Source organism: Taudactylus pleione, unplaced genomic scaffold (genome assembly GCF_031769625.1).
Source record: "Taudactylus pleione unplaced genomic scaffold, aTauple2 ptg000329l, whole genome shotgun sequence".
Classification (NCBI taxonomy): domain Eukaryota; kingdom Metazoa; phylum Chordata; class Amphibia; order Anura; family Myobatrachidae; genus Taudactylus; species Taudactylus pleione.
Genome location: NW_028284730.1, coordinates 6724127 through 6748493, shown reverse-complemented (window position 1 = coordinate 6748493; position 24367 = coordinate 6724127). Strand labels below are relative to the sequence as shown.

Below are 24367 nucleotides of genomic sequence, written 5' to 3'. Positions count from 1 at the left end.
CAGAAGGACGCATGCGCCGCGGGGGTGTGCTGGCTCCTGACACTTTGCGGAGAGAAGCCCATAGGCGCTACCCACCACAACCAAGCCCCAGAGTACATCGCACTCCAACCAGCATTTTGGGGTTTGACTGCATTTCTCCATACTTGCCTACCCTCCCGATTTGGTCGGGAGCCGCCCGAAAATCGGGTGCCGCTCCCAACCTCCCGGGAAGGCAGGCAAGTCTCCCGGCGGCTGCAAACCCCTCCTGCCCCCCACCGCAATTACAGGAAAATCCTCAGCAGCGGGGGGCCTGTGACGCGATTCACGTCGAATCGCGTCATTTTGGCCCCGCCCCCTGCTTCACGCTGCCTGTAATATTGGCAGTGTGTAGCAGGGGCGGGGCCAAAGTGATGCGATCGCGTGGCTCCGCCCGCATACTGTTAGTCTGGCCGGCCCCGCCCCCGTTTGCTGGCCACGCCACCCCAGTAAAGCCGAACTGGCTACTCCCTCCCGGAAGGGGCAGCCAGACAGTCGGCAAGCATGCATTTCTCCCCTTCCTGCATCTCGCCCAGTGACTGATGTTTAATAACCTAAATATAAGAATCAGCTACTATCTCTGGGTAATTTAGTACAAGTCCGAGCAATAAAAGACAATGAGTTGCACCACATTTGTGCCATTTAGACCATATCAACAATAAAGTGGCAAAACTGTAAATTACACGAATAGACATGATATACTACATGTACCAACACTGAAACCTTTTCTCATATCTCAGTCTCACCACAATATTGGTGCACAGCAAAATCAACTATGATGCTCTAGTGTAATTCCCAGTTATGTGCTAATCCACACATGCAGATCCCTCCGAATTGAGTTACCGCCATGGACTGCAACGCAGCTGTCATATTTACTGCTTACATTAGATTGTACGTGCAGCACCAAATTACACCATCTGAAGGCGTGCCACCAAAATAGTAGTGCAGCTCTGCTATTTTGGTATCACCCCCTCTGATGAGGTCATCGGACAGTGACACCACTGACTGGTTATATTGGACGCAGCAATGAATCAACTGTGTAACCATCTGACATTTGGATACTCCTCAGGTTTCTCAGGATGTCCGGGAAAATCACGCTGGCAGGGACAGTAAAGCTGCGTCCAAGGACGCAGCTAATGGCTTCGGCACGCCTTCAAAACCAGGCCTAATTGACCCTATTTTCTGGGTTGCTTCGTGTCATTGTCCCCCAAATGCCAGCAGCAGTTGGGCCACAAGGGGGGTGCTGGCCACACCTGGGTGTCACCTGACGAGGGGTGAAACCAAGGTGCAGACTCCCCCTCAGTGACAGGAGCTGGGTGTTGCACTGTAGCATTAAGTGCAGCACTCGGCTCCTGACACTGTCAGGGAGCCGGCACTGCACACAGGGCAGTCTGCACCTCCCACCCCCTAGTGATAAGCACGGGACCACGGGTGTTCGGGATGCGAAGCCACGCCCCTTCCCACAAGGTCACGCCCCTTTCTGTGAGGCCATGACCCCTTTTAGGTGGCGCATGGGTACACCGCGTGCACAGCATCTGTCCCTGCACCGGGTAACACCGTGGGGAAGCACGCCACTGGCCAGCAGCATGTCAATTATGTTTCGGCGTTTGGGACACTGTATGCTCCGGATCTGCACATGCGCAGTGCAGCTTCTGGGCATGCTTAAATCAGAAAACAGGTGTCTACTGGTGCGGCACTGCGCTCGGTGCGCAGCCGGCCGCCGGAGAGAGAGGAGGGTGCCCTGGACAGAGACTGCACACTGGCCCTCTCCTCTCTTGAAACACCCCTGCTGGTGCAGCAGCTAAAATGACGACCGTTTTATATTTGCGAGGTATTAAAATAAAAGGGACAAAAAAGGAAACAAAATCTGAGAGAGAATGTTTCTTTTTTTTTTTTTTTTTTTTTAAAAACAGGGCCGGATTCATTACGGATCGCTATTGCGATCGCAGCTTCGTAATCACACGCACAGCCGCTGTGAAATTATACTAATCTTTGCAATCGCCATGCCGTCTCAGCACAACATAAGGACGCCCACTTCCCTTTACTCACATCCGTTATACTGTGCAAGTCTGTGAAAAACAGTGGTAACATCGAGCACCACCGGAGCCTCACGCACAATTGCACAAGGTCAGACCTTACTCAGAAATTGCTAACCTTCCGGTACACAGTGAGATCTCAAGCTGCGTATGGCATCGCAGAGGGTAATTTATGCACGCTTCTGTAACCGCGTTCAAACTCACTAACACGGATGCATTTCGCTGACCACCCCCTCTCGTCACCACCCACAAATGCTCACTTCCTATTAATCACACTGCGATGGGTCTGCGTGGACACTGCGATCGCAGTGATGTCTTCGCAACCGCGCACAGCGATGCATGCACAGAACGGAACAATCGGCTATCTGCGTGTGTAATCGCAGTTGCGATCAGTAATGAATCAGGCCCACAGTCCAGTTGTCATCCATCTCACCTTATCCCAAAGCATATGCTAATACTGGCCAGTGATTCATTATCACTCTTCACGTAGCCCTGGTAATGGCAGTGATCCTGGAAGACAGATGCAGTTGTGGGAGTGTAATACAATACAGTGTGGATTTATAATAGCCTTATCACCTACCATAGTTACTGTGGGTCAGCTTGGTGGCAGAGTGGTTAGCATTGTTGTCTTACAGTACTGGGGTCATAGGTTAGATTCTGGTCGGGCCCATGCAGTAGGGAATAGAGGCCCTGATTCTGCAAGAAATGCTAATGCAAATCTGCACGCAGGCAGCTTTGCAATTGCGTCCTTGCAGTACTGCAAATGCAGCAGGAGGTGTATGACACCTTGCGACCATCGGTGGTCGATGTCTGCGATGGTGGACAGCTGAGTTAGCCTCAGTTTACTCAGCCTGGCCGGCTTGGGAGCCCAGGACACTGCATTGATCAACGCAGATTCTGGGCTTGCCACTGACGGAAAACGGAGAGGATACGCCCCCGTTTCCGGGAACGGCACCTGCCCGTTTCCACACCGCCCCTTAAATGCTTCTGCCTGTCAATCAGGCCGAGGCATTCAAGGGCTAGCGTGCGTGTCAGCAGGACCCATCCTGCACACTCACAGAATGGTTCCTGCATGCACTGCTGAATTAGCTCCAGAGATTATAAGCTTAAATGAAGCAGGGACTGATGTGGAATGGATGGGTAACAATTCTTTGTAAAGTGTAATATATATGGTAGGTGCAGTATAAATGTTGTGATAGAAGCACTGGAGAAGTGTGGAATGGCTTCTATATTTGTCCCAGATTCTTGTCTTATGTCTTTTAAAAACCCCAGGAGAAGTCTGATAGAAAAGCAGACTAGTAGTGTCAGCTTCTGTGAAAAGTCACAATGGGTCCTGGGGGTGTGGATGTGAGGAGAGGGAGAGCTCCATCCACAGGCCACTCCAGGTTTTGGGCCTTTCAGCCTGGTAGCAGGCTCATTAGGGCTTCCACCTGGAACTGGCTGATTTAAGCTGGGTGTCTCATACCAGGGGGAGCTGGCAGTCTAGCCTGTTCAGAGACACTTGGTTAAAACCCTGTAAGTACTGTGCACGTGTTTTGTTGATGGTAAGGGCAATAGGCCCTTCCATTGTAGCAAGGGAATCTGCTGTGTAGTTAGTGCCCAGCCGGGCTAGGACTTATGGTTATGCTTTTGTTTATATTTTTGTGTGTGGCACAACAAAGACTGGCGCCGACCAGTTTGTACGAGATTCCCAGACTTGTCCCCTGTTTCTACGGCTGCTGTGTGTAAAGAGGGAGTCCATCTACCCCCCGGAGAGGGACCCCAATCCCAACTGTGTCACATTGTTAATAAATTATAATTGAAAAAAAAATTGTAGACATGTCATGATGGGAATTGTAGTGCTCCAAGGTCCATCAAGACAGTATTGTCTTAGGGCCTGATTCAGAGATGGACGCTAATGCAGTTGTCACGCAGATCGAGCCATTGCCATTGCGCATGCGTATAAGCCATACTGCACGTGCGCAGCGATAGCACTGCGATTATGGATGCACATAGAAATCCGTTGCAAAGTGAGGGACAAGTTGTCAGCGTTTGGGGGTGGTGACGGGGTGTGGTCTGAAAAGCGCAGGCGTGTCTGTCCATTTGAATGCCGTTACATGGTCAGACCTGCCACAAAAGCAAGATGGCCGCCGATGTGCGTCAATTTTACCGATATTTACACAGGTATGCGATGTCGCACGCAGGTAAGAAAGCAGCAGTGGGTGTCTCTATGCTCGGGTAATCTTTGCACACATTAACATACCTCCCAACTGTCCCGTTTCTAGCGGGACAGTTCCTTTTTTAAGGGGCACTGTTCCGCGGGCGGGGGCTAGTTGAGGAGAACACTGTCATACCACTGCCCTGCATAGCTGAGCAGCTGTGAATTGATGACCCCCAGCATGATGAAAACCGGGGCGTGGCATTTCCAGTGAGGCATACTTGCCTACCCTCCCGATTTGGTCAGGAGCCTCCCGAAAATCGGGTGCCGCTCCCGACCTCCCGGGAAGGCAGGCAAGTCTCCCGGAACCAGCCGCAGCCATCCCGCACCCCCCCATTGGCGGCCACATAGTATGCAGCCCGGGGGATCAGATGACGCGATTCGCGTTAAAACGCGTCATCGAAGCCCCGCCCCCCGCAGTACAGTGTCTGTATTACGGGCTCTGCACAGCGGGGGGCGGGGCCACGATGACGTTTTGAGCTGCCACGCCCCCCGCTCCGCCCACCTGATGTGTAAAGAGCGTGGTCCAGGCTGTCCCCTCCCGGAAGGGACAGCCTAAAGGTAGGCAAGTCTGCAGTGAGGCCATGCCTCTTGGCGTTACGCCATGCCCCAAATGTCCCTCCTACCTGGAATGAAATGTTGGGAGGTATGCATTAGCATATTTTCGCAGCTGTGTTGCATATGAAAACGCAGCTGCGATCGTATTAGCATCCATCTCTGAATCATGCCCTTAGATCCACAGGCTCAGCAGCAGTGAAAGCTGGCACCACACATAATGGGGGCCATTTTGTCCAGCAAATTAATTCACTGCAACCTAGGGATATCACTGAGACATGAGGCACATTTAGCTGTATTCTCATGGTTCACCCTATAAAATGGTTACCTTCACTGTGAACAGGCAGCTGTAATGTCAATGGCCTTGCAGTATTTATATATACACCTGTAACCAGTGCTATTTTTTATCGGGAACAAGCAGGTACTCAGGCCCCGATTCAGACCCGCTCGCTAGATGCGTTGACACGCAGCCATCAGCGGCCAAAGTATGCAAATCCCACGATCGCAAGGCAAGACATTAGCACGCCCATTATGTCTTGGCGTGCGATCGCGTATGTATTTAGACGCCCACCAGCCTGTCTCAAGACGCCCACTTTCCCTTAGTAACACACGTCCTCTACAGGAAGTGTATTAAATAATCGGTAACATCGAGTAACATCGGATCCATACACAGCACTTGTGGCTGACCATATCCTACCGCAAGCACTGCGAGTGCTGCAGTGTGTAATTCAGCCATGTGACGTGTATACTGACGTTACGTCTTAATTATGCACGTCCCTGAAATGGCGTTCAGACACACAGACATGCCTGCATTCGCACCACCACACCCCTGTTTTCATCGATCGCCCCCTGTCACCACACACAAACGGCTCGTCCTGTCACTCATTCTAGCGAGGCGTCTATGTACAAGGGGCAATCGCATGGACTGGTTCGCGCACGCGCACTGCGTCTTATACGCATGCGCAGATTGCAAACATCGGCAGGCTACAGGCGAACGCAGCCTAGCGAGCGGGTCTGAATCGAGACCACAGTTCCTGAACCTCTCATTAACTGCAAAAAGGAGGGGGGGGGGGGGGGAGGAGCAGGTGCACACTATAAGCACTAAGAAAACAAATAATCAAAAATATCTATAATAGACTGTAATAATTAACATGGTTTTAAATGTAAGGTTTCTTAGTACATGTTTGGCCAAAGATGTTTGCCCACCTACCACGTCACGGTGAACCTTATACAGGTGGGTCCCTAACATCTCTAATACTAACACACTAATTAATTTATCAAGGACTTACCTATCATAGAGCCCATTAGATGTGTGTACTGCAATGCAAGGACCCATACCAGTTAAAATCACCTGGGGCAGGCAGGAAGAGTGCTAGCCCAAATAAGGGGTCTCACCTTCAGAGTGTACCTTAAATACACACACACAGGAAATGGGAGGGGCTGGGCTGCACATCTTAATATTAAACATGATAATAGGTGCTACCATGCTGAGACCAGTAGTTCTACAGCAAAAAGGAGAGGGGGGGGGAGGAGCAGGTGCACACTATAAGCACTAAGAAAACAAATAATCAAAAATATCTATAATAGACTGTAATAATTAACATGGTTTTAAATGTAAGGTTTCTTAGTACATGTTTGGCCAAAGATGTTTGCCCACCTACCACGTCACGGTGAACCTTATACAGGTGGGTCCCTAACATCTCTAATACTAACACACTAATTAATTTATCAAGGACTTACCTATCATAGAGCCCTAGATGTGTGTACTGCAATGCAAGGACCCATACCAGTTAACAGTTACATTTAAAACCATGTTAATTATTACAGTCTATTATAGATATTTTTGATTATTTGTTTTCTTAGTGCTTATAGTGTGCACCTGCTCCTCCCCCCCTCCTCTCATTAACTGTCCTGGGCCAAAATGTATTTTCCATAAGATTAATTTTATTTTAAACCTGTTAAAGTCCCTTTTGAGTGCCTTCATTTGTAAATAGTATATCTATGTATATGTTATATATATATATATATATATATATATATATATATAGGTTTTTCTATACTTCCACCCCCAGTAGCTCCACCCACAGTTCCTGAACCTATTTTTCCTGAATGTATGCAAGGGGAGCAGCTGCTATGGGGCCCAGAGCTGAGGGGGGTAATCTTCATTGTCAAAGTTACATGTGTTATATATATTTTTCACCATTGGGTGGTACATAGTGGCCCTTACAAACTTTTGCTATGGAGCCTTCAAATACCTAGTTACGCCCCTGCCTGTAGCAGATGCCACAGGCACGAGTAAAGTTTTCCTGTATGGTAAATAGGCAATGCCTATACAAAAAGCTAAAGTTTTCCATTTCTCATATCTCCTACCTGTATCTGATCACCAGGGCTGGTCATTATTGGTGTGCCGTCCGGCAGGTAATGAGTCTCCTTATAATTATCTGATATCAGGTCCCTGTGGGAAACACAGGATGGGTAAAATGCTGTGACTGCCGATGGTAGCGTTTTGCAGAGGCTTAAGGCACATTCATACTAAATTTCATATCACTTATAGTCAAATGAGGGCAGATACTGAGAGCAGATCCTTGTATAACAAGAACGGCTACTGAGAGATACTGAGAGCAGATCCTTGTATAACAAGAACGGCTACTGAGAGATACTGAGAGCAGATCCTTGTATAACAAGAACGGCTGTGATGAGATCTCAGGTGTCACTTACTCATTTCTTTCCAGATGTAATATCAGTGTACTTCCTTCAAGTTCTAATCCATACTGTACCACATGTGGGTATTTGCCCTGGGGAAAAATAAGGAACAGTATACATTGGCGTTCATGTTTATACACAACCAAGGGATAATATATTCAGGATTACAGCACACGAGAAAATATATTTTCTAGAAAATATCCAGACATACATATTTTGCATGTTGACGCACTGTACATGCGCTAGAAATGGCCATACGTAAGTACGGGCAATGCGCAGTTGTGCGCATTTTAGTCTCTTCTCCACTTGCGACTGAAGAGGAGCAACTGGGCTGTAGTGGGGTATTCTCACGCTGGTAAAGGTCAGAGAGGGCGTGATGATGGAATGGCGGGCTGCGCAGAGTTGGCCGGAAGCGTACATTTTATATGCTTCTATTGCACCCAGTATGGGGCACATTGATGATGATGATGATGATGGATATTAAAACAAATATGGACATCGGTGCTCAGCTCGCACAAATCCGCATACTGCCAAATATGCAAATTTTTAGTTCTCAGCACGGAATGCGGGAACATCTACAGTACTACAACTCAGCATAGGTCTCATAGTGTGCCTGATTCAGAGGCGCACGCGGTGTGCATCAAGTCTAACCATCTGAGATTGCACCAGCCCTATGAGGAGTGCCTGTCTGAACATGGCCGCCAGTTTCAGTGCAACTGCGGCAAAAGACACAGTGGCTGACAGAAACACACCAACAACATGCCCACCACCCCGTCACCAAACAAAAGCACCCAATGACATTGCCTCTCTCTGTGTCCAAATTAGTTCAGCGGCTCACGCGGTAACCATCGGGACACATGCGAGTGCGGCCCAGTGTGTTTTATTAGGTAATACCACTGTGTAATGCAGTGCTGGCTCCAGGGGTTAGAGCACCCTGTGCTGGCTCTTAAGAGGGCACCCTTGGGGCGTGGCATAATTACCATAGACTATGCCCCCTACGTGACGTTATCTGGAGGCGTTCCTGCATGGCGAGCCTCCAAATAACGTCAGTCTGGGGGGAGCCTCACTAGCTGGGCTTCCCCCAGCCCTCTTCCGTGACTGAATGGATGCCGCGCGCATGTGCACAGCATCCATTCAGACTCTGGGGTCCGGCACCACCGCACAGCTGCAGCGGTGGGGGTTCCCAACCTCCCGATTTGACCACCCGAGAGCCACTCCTGCCCTGTCCCGCTGAAGTCGGAATGTTGGGGAGGGATGCGCCCTCTATGGGTGGTGCTCCTGTGCGACCGCACTGGTCGAACACCCGTAGAGCTTGCCCTGGTGTAATGTGACTGGCCATCATATTCTAAGCAGGGGTCAGGTACGGGATGCCGGCCCTCAAGCCAGAATGCCAACACCGGCATCCAGACAGGGTTAGGATTACCCAACCTCCACCCCTAGTGCCTAAACCTTCTCCCCCTAGTGCCTAACCCCTAACCCTTCCCCTATCCCTTTATGTGTATAGACAAACGCAGGGGGGTTCCGGTAGTCCGGAAACCACCCTCCCTAGGCAGTGGCTGAAATTCATTCCAGACGCCTGGAGGCAAGTTATAATTTGGTGCCCCCCCATCACAGCCACTGGCACTGTAATGTAGCAATTTGCATGCAGACAGGCTATAGATAGACAAAGGCAGCAGCTGATGGTCTGACATGGAGCTCTCCATTAGTGTATGGTGGCTTCTCAGGTGCCGGGAAGGGGTGTCATGTATTGGGCGGCCGTGACGGTACACTCCGGGTACATAGTTACAGCCCTAAGTGGGGTGAATATGTTGTGGACAATGGAGGAGGCCCCTTCAGTGCTGGAGCCCGGCGGCAGGCACCTCCATTGTCTCCCATAGTTCTGCCCCTGTCCCTAGCCCACACCATGATGACCACAATAGAAATAGCATATAATACTAAAGTTGCATGTTTTTAAGATCCCCTCAGTGTCACAAATGAAATAATTAGCACCATCTGTTCATCTTTTAAAATGTGTCAGCCAGTAATGAATATACTTATGCACCAACTAGGAGATCTGGAAAACATGCACTGTTAGGGGTGCACTGATATAGACCATCTATAGGGTCAATAATTAATACTGTATAATAATACACTATCCAGTACATAAGGAGACAATCTTTACATATATGTCCAGGGCAGTGCAAGGATTTTTTTCTGGCCCCCCAGATTCCCGAATTTGCTCAAATGATCTGTAATGGAGTCCACATCTGAAATAATATGAGATATGGTAAGAACTTACCCTTGTTATCTCTATTTCTACGAAGTCCATAGGGTTCCACAGGATACCTTGGGGTATAGGTGTGACGTCAGTCGCAGGGCACCAAAGAGTTAAGCTTTCAGCCTCCCAGGATGCACTAGGTCCCCCTCCTATACCCCGCCCCCGAGCCAAGGCACCTCAGTTAGTTACCAAGCCATAGGCCGGAGGAGGAGAAGGAAGAGAGAGAACAAAGATCTGGACACATACAAGAATCACATTCTCACCAGAGGGAGACGGAAAACCGGTGACCAGAGCAAAGCCCATCTGCAGCACAGGTGCGACAGGGCGGGAGTCCTGTGGAACCCTATGGACTTCGTAGAAATAGAGATAACAAGGGTAAGTTCTTACCATATCTCATATTTTCTACTTCAGGGTCCATAGGGTATCCACAGGATACCTTGGGGATGTCCCAAAGCAGTATCCTTTAAGGGTGGGGACGCTCCTGTGCAGAAAGGAGAATCCGCCGCCCGAAGGAAGCATCCTGAGAGGCGAAGGTGTCAAACCTGTAATACCTCACGAAGGTATGGACAGAAGACCACGTAGCAGCCTTGCAGATCTGAACTGCCGAGGCACCACGTCGAGCTGCCCACGAAGGACCCACAGACCTAGTGGAATGAGCCTTCAGAGAAGGAGGGACCGGTAGGCCTTCATGAAGATAAGCTTCAGAAATAGCCATACGGATCCAGGCTGCCAAAGTTTGCTTTGAAGCAGGCCAACCCTTTTTACGGAAGCCAAAGAGGACAAACAAAGCGTCCGACTTCCTAAACGAAGAAGTGCGGTCAACATAAGTCCTTAAGGCCCGCACAACATCCAAAGAGGCCTCACCCACGGAAAGACCCGGTGAGTTAAAGGCCGGAACAACTATTTCCTCGTTAATATGAAACTGGGAAACAACTTTGGGAAGAAACTCGGGCCGAGTGCGGAGCACTGCCCTGTTCCCATAAAAAACCAAGAAAGGGGGTCTACAAGAAAGAGCCCCTAACTCAGAAACACGTCTGGCCGAAGCAATGGCCAGAAGGAAAACAGTCTTAGCTGTTAGCCATTTAAGATCCACTGAGCCCAGTGGTTCAAACGGCGGTCCTTGGAGAGCCCTCAGGACCACAGCCAAATCCCAAGGCGCCACAGGTGGAACAAAGGGCGGCTGAATGCGGAGAACACCCTGCATAAAGGTGCGCACATCCGGGATTGTAGCAATCCTACGGTGAAACCAGACAGATAGGGCCGAAACCTGTACCTTCAAAGAAGCAAGGCGAAGCCCATGATCTAGTCCCGCTTGCAGGAAGGCGAGAATCCGAGACAGACGAAACTCCCGCGGTGCATAACCTCTCGGTCGACACCACTGGAAGAACGTATGCCACACGCGATGGTATATCCTCGCGGAAGACGGTTTCCGAGCTCGTAACATGGTCCGCACCACAGAGCTGGAAAACCCCCGGGACCTCAGCATGGCCGTCTCAACAGCCACGCCGTCAAAGACAGCCGAGTCAGGTCCGGGTGAAGGCAAGGACCCTGAGACAGAAGGTCCGGTCGTAGCGGCAACCGCAGAGGAATGTCCACGGACAGACCCTGAAGGTCTGAGAACCAGTGCCGTCTGGGCCACGCGGGAGCTATCAACAGGAGCGTCCCTCCTTCCTGTTTGAATTTCCGGATTACCCGTGGAAGAAGGGAGACCGGAGGGAACAGGTATGCGAACCGGAACGTCCACCGGACGGACAGAGCATCCACCAGAGACGCCCCTTCGTCTCTTGTGCGAGACCCGTACACCGGCAACTTGTTGTTGTGCCGGGACGCCATGAGGTCGATTTCTGGAAGACCCCACCTGTCCACCAGTAGTTGAAAAACGTCCGGGTGCAGGGACCATTCCCCCGGATGAACGTCCTGGCGACTTAGAAAGTCCGCCTCCCAATTGAGCACTCCCGGGATGAAGACCGCTGATATGGCCGGAAGATTGCGCTCCGCCCAAACCAGGATCCGAGAGACCTCTACGAGAGCCGCCCGACTGCGAGTTCCTCCTTGCCTGTTTATGTAGGCCACGGTGGTAGCGTTGTCCGACTGGACCTGCACCGGGCGACCCTGGAGAAACCGCTGTGCCTGCTGGAGAGCATTGAAGACCGCACGGAGTTCCAAGATATTTATTGGAAGCTCCGCTTCTGTCGGCGTCCACCTGCCCTGGAACAAGTGTGGACCCGAAACTGCTCCCCAGCCCCGAAGACTGGCGTCCGTTGTCAACAGGACCCAATTTGGAACCCAGAACGGACGTCCCTTGTTGAGGTGGGTCGTCTGTAACCACCACGTAAGGGACAGGCGAACCTCCTGGGTGAGCACAATCGTCTGGGACTTCAGAGACTGAGTCAGCCCGTTCCACTTGGACAGGATCAGGTGCTGCAGAGGTCTGGAGTGAAACTGGGCGTATTCCACCATGTCGAACACCGACACCATGGAGCCCAGTAACCTCATCGCCGAGTGTAAGGACACCCGGCGGCTGTGCAGACAACTGCGCACCCTTGACTGTAAAGCAGAGATCTTGTCCTCCGTCACGAAGATCCTTTGCTGTCCCGAGTCCAATAAGGCTCCAAGATGCAGAATCCTCCGAGACGGGATTAGAGTGGACTTCTGCCAGTTGATTAGCCAGCCGTGCCGTTGCAGCAGTGCAATGGTCAGGTCCAAGTGGCGTAACAGGAGCTCTGGAGATCCTGCCACCAATAACAGGTCGTCCAAATACGGCAACATGCGGACTCCCTGCAGCCGCAGAGAAGCCGCCATGACCGCCATCACCTTGGTGAAAACACGTGGTGCTGTTGCCAGGCCAAAAGGTAACGCCCGAAACTGGAAGTGGTCGCTGCTGATTGCAAACCTGAGGAACTGTTGATGGCGCCAAAGAATAGGGACATGCAGGTAAGCGTCCTGTATGTCCAATGACACCAAGTAGTCCCCAGGTTCCAGCGCCAGAATGATGGACCGTAAGGTCTCCATCCGAAACTTCGGGACCCTCAAAGACTTGTTGAGTGCTTTGAGGTTGAGAATCGGACGATATGACCCATTGGGTTTCTGTACCAAAAATAGATTTGAATAGAAACCCTGGCCCCTCTGGGAGAATGGAACCGCCACTATAACTCCAGCCTGGAGCATAGTGTGCAATACCTTCCGCAGCTCCGTAGCCTTGTTCCGGTCTGATGGGAGACCCGTGGTGAAGAAGCGAGCCGGGGGTCTGTGCCGGAAGGAGAGGGCGTATCCGTGGGAAACCACCTCCAGAACCCAAGTGTCTGTCGTAGTGGTCGACCAACACTGGGCGAACTGTAGCAGGCGGCCTCCCACCCTGGGATCCCCCAAAGGGAGGCCCGGACCGTCAGGCCGCAGGCTTGTCATCTGGCTTGGGGGCCGGACGTCTGGTACTCCATGCCTGCTTCCGGGGCTTGACCGATTTCTTAGGGCCAGCCTGTCGAGGAAACGACTGTGGTTTGGGCCTGCCCTGGGCCCTAGATGACCGAAAGGACGATGGTCCCGAACCAGAAGGAGCAGCGGCCGACGGGAGACAGGCAGATTTGGCTGCCGCCAGCGTGGCCACAATCTTATCCAGATCCGGACCGAAGAGAACTTCTCCGGTAAACGGCAACGCTTCCAGACCTTTCTTGGAATCTGCGTCCGCCTTCCAGGATCGCAGCCACAAGGTGCGACGAGCAGCTACCGCTGCTGAAGAAATTCTAGACACCAGAGTACTAATGTCTAGAGCCGCCTCGTTGATGTAGGTGGCCGAATCACGGAGATTGCCAATCAACTCCGCCTGATCGGCCGGACAGTCGGATTCAAAAGAAGCCTCTAATGAATCCGCCCAGCGCTCCATCGCTCTGGCAACCCAGCAAATGGCCATAGCCGGCCGTGCTGCACCCCCCTGCAAGGGAATAAGCGGACTTCAGGCAGATTTCTACCTTGCGGTCCATAGCATCCTTAAGGGAGGACATGGATGGCATCGGCAATGTGGCACTACGGACAAGACGGGTCACGTGAGAATCCACCTGTGGAGGGGATTCCCACTTCGCAAAATAATTATCCGCGAACGGATAAGCCACCGCCAGGCGTCTCTGCGGCTGGTATCTTTTGCCAGGTTGTTTCCACGCCTCCTCTAAATGGTCCACCAACTGACCCGAAAGAGGAAAGACTGTGGCATCGCCCTTCACATCTTTGAAAAAGGCATACTTAGATTTAGCCGCTGGGGGAACTTCGTCCTCAATCACCAAGGCTGTGCGGACCGCCCGAATAAGTCCAGGAATATATACTTTGGACTTAGCATCAGCGTCCTTAGTATGGAGAGGTTCCTGATCGTAAGGATCTAGAATCTCCCCATCATCAGACGTCCCTTCGTCATCCTCATAAGGAGCGGACAGAGACGCCACCGGCCTTTTATGAGACCGCATCACAGACTCCCCTTGCAACACATCCGACAAGTGCTGTACAGAACTCGTCAGGGAGTTAACCCACGCTGGCTCCTGAGAACCCGGGAGCGGGGAAATAGGGAGACTGTGGGGTACCACCAATTGTCGTGGGAACCCCTGCATGGGTGACGACACCACAGACTGCTGGGACAAACCCATCGGAGTAAACGCGGGCTGCGGAGCTAACTGGCCCACTAAAGCTGTTAACGCCTGAGCGAAACAAGCCCAGGGCGGCTCCTGTACCGGTGCTGTAACCGTAATAGGCCGCGCCATGGACAAACACTGCCGGCAAAGGCCCTCCGCGCTACCCTCCCCCTCCGCTAACGGTACTTTGCACGTGGTACACTGTAGCCGGAGGGGAAAATCACTTTCAGACATGATGGCACCACGTATGTGACCTCTCTCACCAATTAAGTATTAAATAGGCGAGAGACCACCCTGCAGCACCGCACCGCAAGGGCTTTAGCAGAAAGAACAGGGACAGTAATAAAGCTGACAGTTTAGAGAAGAAAAGATTACAGGCAGCAGCGCTAGCACAGTCACATACAATGCAGAAAAATAACAATTCCTGCACTAACAGCGCTGATCACTCAACTACACAGACACAGGGCCTGGTAGGACACAGCGCTGCATACACAGACCTGACCACAGCGGAGGAGAGGTATGCGGGGGGACCCAGACCACGATGCTTCCTTCCAGCGCTTCCAGCAGCGTTCACCATGCGTTCTGGAGAAGATGGCCGCCGAGGAGCAGAGAGGAGGCTGGCCTGGGGGAGGAGCGCTGCCACAGGACCAGTCGGCAGCATGCAGAGAGGGCTGTGTGCAGCGGGGGAGGCGCCGGCTGTGAGACAGGGAAGGCGCGCTCCCCTGGCATGCATTTAACCCCTGGGACGCCGCAGCGCTACCGCTCTGCTGCGGTCCGCTGTCCCAGGGGGTAGTGGAAGCGCAGGTTGGTCGCCTGGCTCCACGCTGCAGCCAGTCCCCAGGGAGCCCCCTGCCTGGGGACTTAGGACCATGTGATCAGCGGGGACCCACCGCGGGACCCCGCTGCTTACCTCTGTCCCCCTTGAATCCGGCCATGGTCCGGAGCATCTGGGGTCACCGCTAGCTGTGACCCCAGACGCCCACCAGCATCCCCGGATCAGTACCGGCGTTCTCGTACCGGCGGGGTGTAGGGAAGACAGCATGGACGTCAGGACTGACTGTCCATGCTGTTCATCCAGTTGTGCAGCCACAGCTGCATGAAGAATAAGCTTCAGGGGCTCTTCTAGCCCCCACTCCAACAGGTGCACCCGACTCCGGCCGGGCACCAAACTAAACTGAGGTGCCTTGGCTCGGGGGCGGGGTATAGGAGGGGGACCTAGTGCATCCTGGGAGGCTGAAAGCTTAACTCTTTGGTGCCCTGCGACTGACGTCACACCTATACCCCAAGGTATCCTGTGGATACCCTATGGACCCTGAAGTAGAAAAAAACATTAAGCTCAGGCAAGATGGCCCTACTGCTGCATCTAATGGCCTACTGTGATTGTTGGTCCTGTATATGTCACAATTATTAAATATCTTTGTATGACGTATATTATAGCTGGATAAGTGCTGATTATGCCCTCTTCATGGACTGGCCACACTTGCTTTAAAATCAAGTATTTGGAAACCCCTCTCTAGAAATCCTGCGTTTGCCACAGATGTGCTGGTTAAATTGCTGGACAGCAGCTATAGAAAAAATCAGACTGATTCATTCAGCATTGAGAATGCTCAGTCCTAACCTTCCCTTGTGCCGTTCCCTCTGGACCTGATGGTTCCAGCGAAGCTTTGCAATATTCTAAGGATTGTTTAATAATGTGCAAGATATTTGCAAAATCTCTTGCGTTCAGCCTTTAATACATATGAAGATGCTTAAACATGCAGAAAATGCTGTTTCCTTATCTATTTTTTTTTTTACTAAAAAAGAAACCAACAAAAAATGTATACATAATAAGCAAAAGCAAATGTTTCTGACTACATAGGTCATCCATATGTAATAAATTCTGATTACAGGATGGCCAGAAGAGAAAATTGATTTAGTTATGGCTGCCTGATACGGTCATCTCAGCTGAAGAAGAACTGATTGTCATGCCACTGGTTCTAATCAACTCCTTGGGGGATAGAGATCTTTCCGATCCTGTGAGATATATATCTGCTGTTGTTATATATGATGGGATTGTTACCTGGTCGTCAGTCTTGTACATAGAATAAAGTCTTTTTAAATAGACCACTGCATATTTCTGTCCTGTGGGCAACGCATAGGAGACTGAAACAAAGGTAAAATGTGTTACTGCAATAACATGCCTATACTACATAATACATTAGTAAAGACTAGGAGTGAGCGGGTTCGGATTTCTGAAATCCGAGTCCCCCCGATCCGAGGCCGATCCGAGTCAGGCTCGACTTTTCCTGCCTGACTCGGATCTGAAATCGAGGCAAAACGTCATCATCCCGCCTTCCGGGTCTCGCGGGTTTTGGATTCTATATAAGGTACCCACGTCGGCGCCATTTTCTCACTTGGCTGTGGACAGTGAAGAGGGAGGGTGGGAGTTAGGGCTGGCTGGGATGTGTAGTGTAGTGTTGTGCAGTGCTGCGCTGTGCTGCTGTTGTACATAGGGGCTGTGTCCACTCCTCCAAAGTCCATAGGGGCTGGCTGGGCTGTGTTGTGCAGTCAGTTGTCATTAGGGGCTGTGTCAACTCCAAAGTCCTGTGCAGTGTCCCAGTCCTAAAGGGCTGCTGTAGTGTTGTCCAGGGGGTGCTTTGTCCATCAGGGGTGCTCCACCCAAGTGCAAAAAAAAAAAAAAATGTTTCTGTGTTTGTGAATTGTGTGCGCAGTAGCCGCACGTGCATCAACACAGTAGCACCAAGCGTGCGCCTGTGTCATAAGTAAAGGGCAGGCTGGTTTGACCGTTAAAGGGTGCTGTAACCCTCAAAGTGCACTCAAAACAAAATAAAAAATTATTTTTGTGTTTGTGAATTGTGTGCGCAGTAGCCGCACGTGCATCAACAAAGTAGCGCCAAGCGTGCGCCTGTGTCATAAGTGAATGGCCGGCTGGCTTGACCGTTAAAGGGTGCAGTAACCCTCAAAGTGCACTCCAAACAAAATAAAAAAATATTTTCTGTGTTTGTGAATTGTGTGCACTGTGGCTGCACGTGCATCAACAAAGGAGCAGCGCCAAGGTTGCTTCCAGAAAATGTGGAGAAGATGATGTTCATAAAAATGAATTATCAACTCTTCAAGGGAGACCAGCCTCCAGAACGTACAGAGGGACCAGTGGTGGTGGATTCCAGCTGGGACGAGTTCATACTCTGTCAGGATGAGGATGTACACAACACTGAAGAGGGTGAGGAATCGGTGAATGAGGAGGATGAGGACGACATCTTGCCTCCGTAGAGCCAGTTTGTGCAGGGACAGATTAATTGCCAGCTTGTTTTATGGGGGCTCAAACGAACCAATCATTTCAGCCACAGTCGTGTGGCAGACCCTGGTGCTGAAATGATTGGTTTGTTAAAGTGTGCATGTCCTGTTTATACAACATAAGGGTGGATGGGAGGGCCCAAGGACAATTCCATCTTGCACCTCTTTTTTTTCTTTGCATTATGTATTGTTTGGGGCCTAGTTTTTCTAACTGCCATCCTGTCTGCCACTGCAGTGTCACACCTAGATGGGCCACGTGTTTGTGCCGCCCACTCGTGTCGCTTAGCATAGTCATCCAGCTACCTCGGTGCAACCTTTTGGACATAAAAACATTATTGTGAGGTGTTCAGAATAGAGTGGAAATGAGTGGAAATTAAGGTTATTGAGGTTAATAATAGCATAGGAGCATAAAAACCAACACATTCTGTGATTTTAGCTGTTTTTATGCTTTTTTTCAAAAAAATACAGATCCAAAACACAAAACCCAGAACCCAAAACACAGAAGGGTGGTTTTGGCAAAACCAATCCAGATCCAAAACACGAAGAAAGATCCAAAACCAAAACACAAAACACGAAAAGTGGCCGGTGCCCACCCCTAGTAAAGACTATTGGTTAATGCACTTTGCACAAAATATATTACAAGCTAGCTCCCCCATGCCAAAGCAAGGTATGCAGTCATGATGCAACAACGCAGAATGTCAACATCAGAAGGTCGACATTGATGATGTAGATACGGTTAAAATGTCAACATCAATAATGTCGACATCTGCAAAATGTTGACATTGGCAGAATGTCAACATTGGTAATGTTAACACTGTCATAATGTCGACATTTCGATTAGCATTAGAGTTAGACAGGGTATGTTTGTTGAAAAATTCACTCATTAAATCAAAATTTGCTTCAGGGCCCCTCCGGGTTAGGGGCCCTGAAGCTTAAGCTTCATTAGTTTCACAGTAGATCCGCCTCTGCCTCCGGCCACACACCACCATACTAAACTCTCTTTGGCACAGGACCAATACACAGGTACACAAATCTTAGTAATAACCATTTAGTAGAGCAATACAGTTATATAGTGGACTATATATATTTGTAACTTGTGTTTATAAATATAGTGGTGTTTGCATCAACTCTTAAAGCTGCAGAACGTTATTCCATATTATTGTAAAACCTTACTTAGAACTAGGGATGAGCGGGTTCGGATTTCTGAAATCCGAACCCCCCCGAGTCCCCCCGATCTGAGCCGGGAAGCGAGTATGGCTCGGGTGTTCCCTCCTGACTCAGAACTGAAATCGAGGCAAAACGTCATCATCCCGCCTTCCGGATCTCGCGGGTTTTGGATTCTATAAAAGGTCCCTGCGTCGGCGCCATTTCTCACTCCGGCTGTGGACAGTGAAGAGGGAGGGTGGGAGCTAGGGCTGGCTGGGCTGTGTTGTGCTGCTGTTGTCCATAGGGGCTGGCTGGGCTGTGTTGTGCTGCTGTCATAGGGGCTGGCTGGACTGTGTTGTGCAGTGTCCCATAAAGGCTGTAGTCCTAAAGGGGTGCTGTAGTGTTGTCCAGGGGGTGATCTGTCCATCAGGGGTGCTCCCCCAAAGTGCACTCCAAAAAAAATTAAAAACATTTTTTTTTCTGTGTTTGTGAATAGTGTGCGCAGTAGCCGCACGTGCATCAACAAAGTAGTGCCAAGCGTGCGCCTGTGTCCCATAAGTAAAGGGCCGGCTGGCTTGACCGTTAAAGGGTGCTGTAACCCCCAAAGTGCACTCCAAACAAAATAAAAAATTATTTTCTGTGTTTGTGAATTGTGTGCACTGTGGCTGCACGTGCATCAACAAAGGAGCAGCGCCAAGCGTGTGCCTGTGTCATAAATCAAAGGCCGGCTGACTTGACCATTAAAGGGTGCTGTAACCCCCAAAGTGCACTCCAAAAAAAGTTAAAAATTCTTCTTTTCTGTGTTTGTGTGCGCCTTAGCCGAACGTATATATATCAATCAATATAACATAAATGGAGGACCAAACTTTGTCCCCTAAAAATAAAATGGGGAAAGATCAAGAACCACTTCCTCCTGGTGCTGAAGCTGCTGCCACTAGTCATGACATAGACGATAAAATGCCATCAACGTCGTCTGCCAAGGTCGATGCCCAATGTCATAGTAGAGGGCATATAAAATTCCAAATGACAAAGTTCAGGAAAATGACCTTAAAAAAAAAACATTTAAATCATCTGAGGAGAAACATAAACTTGCCAATATGCCATTTACAACACGGAGTGGCAAGGAACGGCTAAGGTCTTTCCCTATGTTCATGACTAGTGGTTCAGCTTCACATGACGATGGAAGCCCACCTCAAGCTACAAAAATCAAATGAGTTAAGCTGGCAAAAGCACAGCGAACAACTGTGCGTTCTAAGATGATATCACAAATCCCCAAGGAGAGTCCAAGTGTGGTGGCGATTGTGATGCCTGACCTTCCCAGCACTGGACGGGAAGAGGTGGCTCTTTCCACCATTTGCACGCCCTCTGCAAGTGCTGAAAGGAGCACCCACAGTCCACTTGCTGATATGCAAAGTAAAGATCTCACTGTTGAAGTACAACAGGATGAGGATACTGGTGTAGCTGGCGTTGAGGAGGAAGTTGGTGAGGAGGATTCTGATGGAGTTGTGGTTTATTTAAATCAGGCTCCGGGGGAGACAGTTGTTGTCCATGGGATGAAAAAGCCCATCACGGTCATGCCTGGGCAGAAGACCAAACATTCCACCTCTTTGGTCTGGCAATATTTCTATCCAAATCCGGGCAACAACTGTCTTGCCATATGTACCATATGTAAAGGTGAAATAAGTAGGGGTAGGGACGTTAACCACCTAGGAACATCCTCCCTTATACGTCACCTGCAGCGTGTTCATAAAAAGTTACTGTCAAGTTCAGAAACTTTGGCTAAGACCATAAGCAGTTCAGGGACACCTAAATCCCTTTGTCCTGTTGTATCCAAGCACCTGCAAACCACACCGTCAACTCCCTACTCGTCAATTTCCTCCTTTGTCAGGATTGGAAGTAGTCCTGCAGGCCATGTCATTGGCATGACTGACTCTCCTATCCAGGATTCCTCCGGAGGATCCTGCATTGCTACGCCTATTGCTGCCACTGCTGCTGTTGCTGCTGGGAGTCGTTCATCATCCCAGAGAGGAAGTGGGAACACCACTACTTTTACTAAGCAATTGACCCTCCAACAGTCCTTAGCGAGGAGGATGAAGTACGACAGCAGTCATCCTGAAGCAAAACGTATAACTGAGGCCTTGACTGCTATGTTGGTGTTAGACGTGCATCCGGTATCCGCCATTAGTGCAGTGGGATTTACAAAATTGATGGAGGTAGTGTGTCCACGGTTCCAAATCCCATCTAGATTCCACTTCATTAGGCAGGCGATACTGAGACTGTACAGAAACGTCAGAAAAAGTGTTCTCAGTGTCCTGAAAAATGCGGTTGTACCCAATGTCCACTTAACCACGGACATGTGGACAAGTGGAACAGGGCAGACTAAGGACTATATGACTGTGACAGCCCACTGGGTAGATGTATCACCTTACGCAGCAACAACAGCAGCGTCACCAGTAGCAGCATCTCAGAAACGCCAGCTCGTTCCAAGGCAGGCTACGCTGTGTATCACCGGTTTCAGTAAGAGGCACACCGCCGACAACCTCTTAGAGAAACTGAGGGAAATCATCGCCCAGTGGCTTACCCCACTTAGACTCTCCTGGGGATTTGTGATATCTGACAATGCCACCAATATTGTGAGGGCATTACATCTGGGCAAATTCCAGCACGTCCCATGTTTTGCTCACAAAATAAATTTGGTGGTGCAGAATTTTCTGAAAAACGACAGGGGCATGCAGGAGACACTTTGGGTGGCCCGAAAAATTTCGGGCCACTTTCACCATTCAGTGACTGTGTGCTAAAGACTGGAGCGCCAGCAAACACTCTTGAATCTGCCCCGCCATCACCTGAAGCAAGAGGTTGTGACGCGGTGGAACTCAACCCTCTATATGCTTCAGAGGATGGAGGAGCAGCAAAGGCCATTCAAGCCTATACATCCACCTATGACATAGGCAAAGGAGGGGGTATGCACCTGACTCAAGCGCAGTGGAGAATGATTTCCGTGTTGTGCAAGGTTCTCCAGCCCTTCGAACTTGCCACACGTGAAGTCAGTTCAGACACTGCCAGCTTGAGTCAGGTCATTCCCCTCATCAGGCTTTTGCAGAAGCAGCTAGAGAAAGTGAAGGAGGAGCTAAGACGGAGCGATTCCGTTCGGCATGTGGGACTTGTGGATGAAGCCCTTCATTCGCTTTGCCAGGATTCCAGGGTGGTCAATCTGTTGAAATCAGACCACTACATTTTGGCTACCGTGCTCGATCCTAGGTTTAAAGCCTATGTGGTGTCTCTCTTTCCGGCCGACACAAGCCTGCAGAGGTGCAAAGACCTGCTGGTGAAAACACTGTCAGCTGAAGCGGAACGTGACACGTCAACAGCTCCATTTTCTCCCGCAACTGGGGCTGCCAGGAAACAGCTTAGGTATCCTAAGCAACCCGCTGGCGGTGATGCAGTGCAGGCAGGTCCAAGTTTGGACATATGGTCCGGACTGAAGGACCTGGCAACAATTTCTGACACGTCTACCGTCACTGCATATGATACTGTCACCATTGACAGAATGGTGGAGGATTACATCAGTGACAGCAATCCAAGTAGGCATGTCAGACAGTCCGTACATGTACTGGCAGGAAAAAGAGGCAATTTGGAGGCCCCTGTACAACCTGGCTCTATTTTACCTGCGTTGCCCCCCCTCCCCTCCAGTGTGTACTCTGAAAGAGTGTTTAGTGCAGCCGGGAACCTTGTCAGCGAAAGGCGTAGGAGGTTGCTTCCACAAACTGTGGAGAAGATGATGTTCATAAAAATGAATTATCAATTCTTCAAGGGAGACCAGCCTCCAGAACGTACAGAGGGACCTGTGGTGGTGGATTCCAGCGGGGACGAATTAATACTCTGTGAGGATGAGGATGTACACAACACTGAAGAGGGTGAGGAATTGGTGGATGAGGAGGATGAGTACGACATCTTGCCTCCATAGAGCCAGTTTGTGCAGGGAGAGATTAATTGCCAGCTTGTTTTGTGGGGGCTCAAACGAACCAATCATTTCAGCCACAGTTGTGTGGCAGACCCTGGCGCTGAAATGATTGGTTTGTTAAAGTGTGCATGTCCTGTTTATACAACATAAGGGTGGATGGGAGGGCCCAAGGACAATTCCATCTTGCACCTCTTTTTTTTCTTCGCATTATGTACTGTTTGGGGCCTAGTTTTTCAAACTGCCATCCTGTCTTCAACTGCAGTGTCACTCCTAGATGGGCCACGTGTTTGTGCCGCCAACTCGTGTCGCTTAGCATAGTCATCCATCTACCTCGGTGCAACCTTTTGGACATAAAAACACTATTGTGAGGTATGAGGTGTTCAGAATAGACTGGAAATGAGTGGAAATTAAGGTTATAGAGGTTAATAATAGCATAGGAGCAGAAAAACCCACAAATTCTGTGATTTTAGCTGTTTTTATGCTTTCTTTAAAAAAAATACAGATCCAAAACCCAGAACCCAAAACACGGAAGGGTGGTTTTGGCAAAACCAATCCAGATCCAAAACACGAAGAAAGATCCAGATCCAAAACCAAAACACAAAACACGAAAAGTGGCCGGTGCACACCCCTACTTAGAACCAAATGAGTAATGCAAGGCAATGTAATTAGTAGTAGCCAAAGAGACTAGAACATGTTACCATTAGAGGCACTGTTCCACTGGAAACTCATTCTGGGCCTTAATGTTTAAAACAGATAAATTTGGTTCTATCTGTGGAATGACATATCACAGGTTTTACTGGGAATTTATAGAACGTTACTATAGCACCCCTGTTTGCAATGGTGTAAGACAGTATACATAGATTCTTGTGCTATTTTTTAATCACATGGGAAGATTGTTTTTTATATCCCCTACTCACCCAGGACCTGGCAGCTCAGCAGTACCACCGGCATCAGTGCCAGTCTCATCATTACCAGCGAGGGTGCACAGTGTGTCTCTGTCTTCTGAGTACGTCTATAGAGAGTGGATGGGACTGGAGCCTAGGACACCCTGTGATTTATATCTAGATGAGCACGTAGGATCTTAATCATAACAATAGCAAATGTTACACTGTGTTTGACCCCAAGTATTGTACATTGTATTTGTATGGCAGCTCGTGTTGGCATTGATGTAGTACTGTCATCTGCTGTCACCTGCTGACTTGACGAAAAAGAACGTTTAGATCATGATCTTCCAAATGATGTCAATTTTGTTATAGAAAGTTTTGATCACCCAAAATGATCAAAAAATATATATCCAAGAATGTGAATTCTAGCCTTGGGGTTCCCTGAGCTTCAATTTTGAATAACTATGAATTAAATACATTACTCAACTTCTCAATGTATATCTTATCCATCTGCTCTCATCCATATGTAGACGAGGGCTAAAGAGACAATTTGTAAACATTCTTATTAAGAATATATTATCTCATATTTACTTTCCTGCTGTCAGTAGCTGCTGTATTATTTCTGATGGGAGAATTAGGGTTGTACAATGGTTTTTAGTCTAGTGGCAATGTTATGACACATATCTCTTAAATAGATAAAACTCAT

At 49.6% G+C, this 24367-nt stretch overlaps 1 protein-coding gene across 1 annotated transcript in view; it reads right to left on the bottom strand.

Annotated features, from left to right (window-relative positions):
* LOC148509304 (zinc metalloproteinase-disintegrin-like ohagin) overlaps nt 1-23746 on the bottom strand; it is a 77126-nt gene extending 53380 nt beyond the window's left edge. Inside the window, exons 1-5 of the mRNA XM_088443227.1 lie at nt 23695-23746; nt 16436-16518; nt 7522-7598; nt 7174-7258; nt 2485-2561 (exon numbers count right to left, since the gene is read on the bottom strand). Of these exons, the coding sequence (XP_088299353.1) occupies nt 2485-2561; nt 7174-7258; nt 7522-7598; nt 16436-16518; nt 23695-23746 (374 nt within the window). The remainder of the gene's footprint in view (nt 1-2484; nt 2562-7173; nt 7259-7521; nt 7599-16435; nt 16519-23694) is intronic.
* Between the last annotated feature and the right edge of the window lie 621 nt (nt 23747-24367).